This window comes from Dipodomys merriami, unplaced genomic scaffold (assembly GCF_024711535.1).
Source record: "Dipodomys merriami isolate MVZ:Mamm:240054 unplaced genomic scaffold, mDipMer1.0.p SCAF_102, whole genome shotgun sequence".
Lineage (NCBI taxonomy): Eukaryota > Metazoa > Chordata > Mammalia > Rodentia > Heteromyidae > Dipodomys > Dipodomys merriami.
Window position 1 is genome coordinate 2,607,045 of NW_027202294.1, and position 7,606 is coordinate 2,614,650.

The 7,606-nt window shown below is 58.1% G+C and overlaps 1 protein-coding gene across 8 annotated transcripts; it reads left to right on the forward strand.

Moving 5' to 3' along the window:
* Positions 1-1,018: 1,018 nt before the first annotated feature.
* On the forward strand, positions 1,019-6,485 carry Fgf8 (fibroblast growth factor 8). 8 transcript variants are annotated; one of them, XM_069993634.1, is made up of 6 exons: positions 1,019-1,050; positions 1,135-1,351; positions 1,690-1,776; positions 2,025-2,205; positions 5,226-5,332; positions 6,195-6,485. In XM_069993634.1, the coding sequence occupies exons 1-6, from the start codon at positions 1,019-1,021 to the stop codon at positions 6,483-6,485; spliced, it is 915 nt and encodes a 304-aa protein (XP_069849735.1). The 8 variants fall into 8 exon arrangements, with proteins under 8 accessions (XP_069849735.1, XP_069849742.1, XP_069849752.1 ...); XM_069993641.1 differs by having other exon boundaries at positions 2,058-2,205; XM_069993651.1 differs by having other exon boundaries at positions 1,135-1,171.
* Positions 6,486-7,606: the final 1,121 nt, after the last annotated feature.

Here is a 7,606-nt window from a genome sequence, read left to right on the forward strand (position 1 = left end):
TTGTCTGCAGAATTTTCGGTGGGCGCGGGGGGCTGCCCGAAACATCTGGGCTTTTCCTTCCTGTCCCGTGGCCCGTGAGTCCGTTCAGGCTTCGGGCTAGTGAGGCTGGGGTGAGGACGGAAGCGGGTAGGGTTGATAGTGATAATGGGGTGGGGGGACCCGGAGGCTCTTTGGAGATGGAATGAGGCAGAGGTACCACACGGGGCTGGGTAGTTAGCAAAAGTTGGGGAGTCGGGTCCCGCGTCGCCGAGACACGCTCTGCGCGCGGCCCTTCGTGCCAGTGCCAGCGGCCATGGCGAGGGGCGTGCGGGGCGAGCACACAGTAGGTGGCCCAGACAGCGGCGGTGAAGCCGGGGCACAAACACACGCGTGCCCCCCGCGGGGAAGGAGCACCAGGAGGTCCCGCAAGTCGGGCCTAGGGTCTCCGGACCCCACGGAGCACACTGCCCCTAGGCGCCCTAATCCCTGCGTGTCCAGACCACCCCCCCCGGGGGAGCGCGCGAGGGGACAGACCTCGGGGTTGGGGGAGGCGCCAGACCCCTCCCCTCGCCCAGACCCCCCCATCGCAGACCCGCCCCGGGCCGCCCCGCCCCCGCCCCCGGGCTGCGACCCGGCCCCAGCGCGCAGCCGGGGGCTGCAGGCTCCGCTCCCCCCCCCTCGCGCCCGGTGCGGCGTCCCCCGCCCCACCCCTCCCCCTCCCTCCCCACCTACCCACCCACCCCGCCGGCCCGTTACCCTCCCGCCCGCTCCGGCTCCTGAGCAGCCAGCGGCCACCGGCTCGGGCAGCGGCGCAGAGCGGAGCGGCGCGCGCGCGGCGAGCACGACGTTCCACGGGACCCGCGGAGCCGCGTCGCGATCGCCGCCGGGCCCCGCACCCGAACCTTCCCCGGCCGCCGCCCCCTTGGCTTGTCCACCTCCACCCCCACCACCACCACTCCCACCCACCTCCCCCCCCGCGGCCGCTCGCGGGACGGCGCGATCCCGCCCAGGCGGCTCGGTGCCCCCGGGGCCGCACGCCATGGGCAGCCCTCGCTCCGCGCTGAGCTGCCTGTGAGTACCGCCGCCGTCCCCGCGCCCCCGCCGGCCCGCGCCCGCCGCGCCCGCCGCTCACCCGCCCGCTTTTGTCTCCCACAGGCTGTTGCACTTGCTGGTTCTCAGCCTCCAAGCCCAGGTAAGGGGCGCTGCGCAGAGCCGGGGGCCGGGCGGGCCGGGTCGGGTCGGGGGGCTGGAGGACCGACTCTGCGCCCAGCGCAGCGGGGCTGCTAGGAACCTTAGCGACCCTGCCCCGAGCTGCCCCGGGGAGGGAGCGAAGGAACAGAGTGGTAGAGCGCTGCCTAAGGTCACACAGCAAGTGAGGGGCGCGATTGGAGCCCGAGGTTTTTGAGAGCGGGCGCAGACGAGCCGGGGAGGATGCACGGGAACCCTCGGAGCAGCCACACCTGGCCTCTGAGGAGGGGGACAGCCGGAGCGGGGCGGGGGGCACGGGGGCGTCTGTCACCGGCGCAAGTCTGGGCGCAAGGACCCTTTCCGAGGCCTTCTGGGGGAGACTTGTGATCGATCGGTTCGGCCCCAGGATCGGGTACCCAGGTCCTCTGCGTTCTCCGCGTTTGCCCCCTCAAGTTTGTCGTTAGAAATGTCATGGGTGGGGTACAGCTGCCCCCCTTACTTAAAAGCACCCTGCTCCTCTAGGAAGGCCCGGGCGGGGGGCCTGCGCTGGGCAGGGAGCCCGCTTCCCTGCTCCGAGCTGGCCGGGAGCCCCAGGGTGTTTCCCAACAGGTGGGTCCAGCTTCTCCCCCATCCCGGGCTCATCCATCCTGGGCTGGGTCTTTCGGGACTCCCTCGGGTGGAGGCGGGGGCCGGGGGGGGGCGGGCGGCCGGTGCTGGCATGTTGGGAGGGTTCCCCCTCAGTCCCTGCTGACTGCCTGACGCAGCGGGAGGGGGAGACAGGGTGTTGGGGGGCCACTCGGGCCCCTGGGCGGAGTAGCATTATAATGGCGTGCTGTGTATTTTTCAATTTCCTAAAGGTAACTGTTCAGTCCTCACCTAATTTTACACAGCATGTGAGGGAGCAGAGCCTGGTGACGGATCAGCTAAGCCGCCGCCTCATCCGGACCTACCAGCTCTACAGCCGCACCAGCGGGAAGCACGTGCAGGTCCTGGCCAACAAGCGCATCAACGCCATGGCAGAAGACGGGGACCCTTTCGGTAAGGCGCACGGCCCGGGCCCCACCTCTGAGGAAAGGTAGCTTGTGGCCGCCGAGGCTGCCACCCTCCCCTGCACTGCTCCCCACCCCAGAAGGGAAGGAGTTAAGAAGGCTGAGAGCCTCGATGGCCAGCTGGAGAAGACCCAGGGGAAGCGACTTGGCCCACAGGTGCCCCCCTTCCTGCCCAGCAGATAAAAGCATCCAGGAACACCCCCCCCCCCACACACACACACCATAATAGACCTCTACCCAGCTGCAGGTGAGGCAGAGGGCTCCAGGGAGGGCCTTCCTCCAGTTTAAGGGAAGCTCTTGAAAGAGGATCCAGTGGCTAGGGTCCACAAAAGGTGAGTGGGAAAGAGAAAGAAGAGAAATGTTCCCCGCCCCCACCCCCACCCCCAGACCTCTCATCTTGGCAAAAGGAGATACTGTGAACCTTTATGTTCTTTGATCAGAGGGTTCAGTTGCACACGGGGGTCGGCCTGGAAGGGATCGCTCTGGGCTCCACTGGGCGACACCCCAGGCGGCTGCCGGCGGTTCCCGGCTCCCTGTGGGGTGGTGAGTACTAGGAGCTACTGCAGGCAGAGACCCCGGGACTGATTGATTTCTAAAACATTCAATATTCCTGCCTTGAAACGTGGCCAATTTCCAGACTTGTGGATGTACCAAGAGAAAAGCAAGCCCTCTGGGCGGCTGGTGTTGTTTTTAGAGAGCGATTATTGTGAGTTTCAAACCCTTTAAATAATGACCAAGTTAAACAAGCATGAAAGGAGAGAGGAAGACTCTATTAAAATGCAATAAAAAGGTGAGGCATTTTAAGAGCTAGGAAGAGAAATGAAGAATGATATAAAACAGCAAAAAGAACAAGCCCCCCCTTTTTTTCAGATGTGGAGTTTAAAAGGAGTTGCAAGTCTGTAAATGTTAAAAAAAAAAAAAAGAGGTTCAAGATTGTTCTCTATGAATCTCTAGAGAGACCCCCGCGTCTGGCAGAGCGATTAAAACTCTTCTTACTTTCACCTTTTTTAACATTTCCTGAATACTTTCTCCTCTTCTCTAGCCAGTTTTGGGGGATCGAGTATGTCTCGCTGCATTTTTTGTGCATGGACGTAGCTGACTTCCCTTCAAAGCTGGAGGAGGAGACATAATTTTCCTGGGATAAATCTGTCACTGGGGTGGAAGAATAGGTTTGAAAATGTTAAGCTTTCCAAAAGCCCGGTTAGTAAAGACTCTGTATGCTGCTGCCCCAGCTCCCCAGCTCCCCAGCTCCCATCTGTGAAGGGAAGGAGAATGGGGGGCTCTCTGGGTGGGGGTGGGGACAGCCTGCCCGGTGGCCCGGTTCCCCTGCTGGGCTGGCAGAGCCGGCCTATGGACCCTTTGTCCCTCCAAATTGGCTGCTTGCTGCCCTTCTCTGCTGCAAGGAAAGGAACGAATGTCTGGCTCCTTCAAGGTTTACTCTACTGGAGCAAATGGCCCAGAATCCTAGGATTTTGAGGAAGGAAGGAGAGGTCAAGCGAATGGGGATGGCAGTGGGGGGAGTTGTCTTCAGAAAGCTGAGGAGGTCTGATGCCCACTTGTCTCCTTAAACCCAGAGTGCTCCACACTCCCTTCCTAAGAACAGAGGTGTTAAGATGTGCATCCAGGACAGATAGAGTGTAGGGAAGATAATGGAGATGTCCTGATTGCTTTGCAAGGGTCCAGGAAGAGACAGAGGCACCCACTTAGTCCTTACCTGCCCTCTTATGACTTACTGAACTAGGGTCTTTCCAGACCCTGAAAAGAAGCCCCTCCTGGCAGACCCAAAAGGGATGAGCAGACTTACTGGGTCCAAAAGGGAGTGAGTGGGAAAGGAGTTGCAAGTTGCATTTCCCAAGTTAACTTGGCATCAGACAGGGGGGTAGGTGGCTAGGTCCTGTCTCTGGGCCTATTTGAAGTGGGAGCTGGTCACAGACTGGGCAGGAAGGGCTGCCCACCCTGCTGAACTCAGTGCCCTCTACCCTTGGTGTTAGTTTTAGAGACAGACTGTGTGAGAACTGAGTCTCCAAACTGCTTTCTTAAGGGAGGGCAGAAGCCTCAGCTCCTCTGTCTTAGGTTTCCCTGTCTCTGTCTCTGTCTCTGTCTCTGTTTCTCTGTTTCTCTGTTTCTCTGTTTCTCTCTCTCTCTCTCTCTCTCTCTCTCTCTCTCTCTCTCTCTCTCTCTCTCTCTTTCTCTCTCTCTCTCTCTCCACAAATGGCCTCTAAGAAAGCAGTTGCATAGAGTGGTGGCAGGGACCCACTTCTGGGGCAAATTGGCTGTCTAAGGGGGGGGGGCGAGAAAGAAGGCACAGAATTGTCTCCTGGCTTCAGGAGCTCAGGATGAGGCAAGCCAGCCTGGTAATTGGGTGGGAAGCCCAGCTGTGCTGGAGGTTAAAACGAGAAGATGACTGAGTTGTTGATGTCTAGACTTTGAGGCTGGTCCTGGTCACTGGGAAGCCAAGAGAAAGATGCAGAAGCTTCTCAGCTGATGTCTGAGTTTCTAGAAAGCAAATTGGTTTTGGGCTGGGGCTGTGTGTGCAGGGAGAGCTGTTCTCATCTCAAAGAACGGGGCTCCCAGAAAGGTAAGGTTCAGGGTAGATTGGTCAAGGCTGTGAGTTCGGGCCAAGGTGGCAGGGACAGGAGAGAATGCTTTTCCTATTAGCTGCAAGATGAGGTAAACACTGTACCTAGATGTTCACCTGCAAGGCATGAGCCTGGAATATTCTGAGTTGGAAGGATCCTCAGAGATCTTTTGGTTAGCTATGGAACTATAGTCAGGTGAAATGTTACTTTGAACCTTGACCTAAAAGTTCTTACCATCTAGGCCCAGAAGTGGGAACTGAGGACCAGAAAAGTGACTCCACCTTTCTCATGACTGCCCAGTGCATGATAGCGCCCATGGTTTGGGTTCCTGGCCCTTGGAATGGTTACCAAATTGGGGCCAATGGGGATAAGGCTATGGACCAGAGGGCCCAGGGACCTTCTAGTGACCATCCTGCATCTTCTTCGACAGCAAAGCTCATAGTGGAGACTGATACCTTTGGGAGCCGAGTTCGAGTTCGGGGAGCTGAGACTGGGCTCTACATCTGCATGAATAAGAAAGGGAAGCTGATTGCCAAGGTGAGCCCCCACCACCCCAACAGAGGTGATCCCTGGGATTTGCGGGGGGCGGGGGTGGCCTGGGCTGCCTGAGCTCCTCCAGAACACTCTTGAGCTCTGATCTCAATAAGGTGGACAGAGGGAGACATGGCCACCTCTGGGTTACCTAATGATGGGTTGTGAGTAAGGAGAAGAAAACTGCTGGAGAGACAAAAAGCTATCAAGACAGGAGAAAGAAGGGAGGCTAGAAAAGGGGCTTGGGGGGGGGGGTGGGAGAGGTTGGTAAATTCCATATATCTTTTTAACAAATCGCCAAATTGCTTTGCTATTATGTCCAATTACATGGTACCAGCATTTGGAATGTTCAGAAAGCCGCAGGCCCAGCCCCTCTGCAGAGCTCTGAAATGGACCCATTAGTCACGGCTCCTCTCCAGCCTGGAGCTCCCCTCTTCCAGGGCTTGGGGGCTCAGACTGACGTCCTGGGCCTCCCCTCCCTCATAAGGTGGCTGCCCTGGGGCCTCCAGAGCTGGGAGTCCTGAGGGGCTGAGGTGTGTGTGTGTGTGTGAGGGGGGTAGGTGGGGAAACCCGGCCAGACTGATGGGCAGGAGGCCAGAGCAGAGCCCGGCTCCCTGCCTCTCTGCCTCGTGCCCAGCCCCTCCGTAGACAGCCATGTGTCACTGCTGCCCAGGAGGACAGGAAGTTGCCGGGTGGGCTGCTGGTTGTAAGGGATTAGAGAGCGGGTGCCCGGGCAAGGGGTGTGGCCATGCTTCTGCCCCCCTCACCATCTGCTGGAGTGCCCACCTGCTGTCTGGGGCCGCTGGCCCTCTGCCTCCCGGGGGAGGGGGGAGCTCTGTAACACCGCAGCTGGCCCCTCTACCTGCAGAGCAATGGCAAAGGCAAGGATTGCGTGTTCACGGAGATCGTGCTGGAGAACAACTACACGGCGCTGCAGAATGCCAAGTACGAGGGCTGGTACATGGCCTTCACCCGCAAGGGTCGGCCCCGCAAAGGCTCCAAGACACGCCAGCACCAGCGCGAGGTCCACTTCATGAAGCGGCTACCACGGGGCCATCACACCACCGAGCAGAGCCTGCGCTTCGAGTTCCTCAACTACCCGCCCTTCACGCGCAGCCTGCGGGGCAGCCAGAGGACTTGGGCCCCGGAGCCCCGATAGGCCTGCAGGCTCCTCCCCATCGCCCCGCAGCCCAACCTACTCTTGGGGAGCCCGTCTTTGGGAGCACCAGAGAAAACTCCAGCAAGAGGAGGGTTGGCTGAGAAGGCTGAGGAGGAGCTGGGGAGCTGCGGTTCTAGTTGTTGATATTGTTTGCTGTTGGGATTTTTTTTTTTTTAACCAAAGAGAGGCTCTATTTTTGTATTCCATTGGCTGTGGTGTCTTGTCTTCTTAGCGTCCAGGCATGCCCATCAATGGCCTGCACTGGGTCCCTGGGGTAGAGGGCTCTCTGATCTGACAGAGGTACTCCTGAGAACAGATACCCCAACACAAGCAGAGCAACTGGCCAGGCAACTGAGAAACCTTTGCACCCCACGTTGGGGCAGGGGCAGTTTCTTAGGGATGGGTACAATGAGGGCAGTTGTGTACTAGTTGTTATTAAATGATTGAAATGCATTACTTGCATATTAGGAACATGAGTTGGAAAGAGGGTCTTCCTGGGGCTAGTCTTGTTTCTCTGCTCTTCCCATCAACTGGCTCTGTCACCTCCTTCCAGCTCTGCCTGTCAGTGGTCCCCATCACTGTCCTATAGAGGGACTTCTTTGGTGGGAACAGCAGAGCTGGGAAAGGGGCCAGAGGAGACTCTGAGCTGGTCCTAGAGTTCTCAGGGACTGCATGGCTTAACGGAGTCACTGCTAACATGTCCCAGGCTACTTCTGCCAGAGGGTGATCAGACTCAGGCCTAGGCTGTCATCCATAGAAAGGCAACATTTTAAGGGAGTGCCTATTTTGACATGCCCAGTGTATGAGAGACTTAGGTGGGAGATTCCAGAAGTAGTTCTTTCTGAGAATCAGGCAAGAAAGAAAGAAAGAAAGAAAGAAAGAAAGAAAGAAAGAAAGAAAGAAAGAAAGAAAGAAAGAAAGAAAGAAAGAAAAAGGAAAATAGCAGCTGCCAGGTTCCAAAGTGAGGAGGGTGCATTGAAGGAGACTGCCAGCTTGGAGCTGATCCTGTGCTGTGGAACAAGTGTTAACTTTGGGATGTCTGGGCTGAGAGAGTGAGCAGAAAGTATTAGGCTCAGCTGCAGTGCAAGAAACCAGGGCACAATTGTCCAGGAAGAGATTGG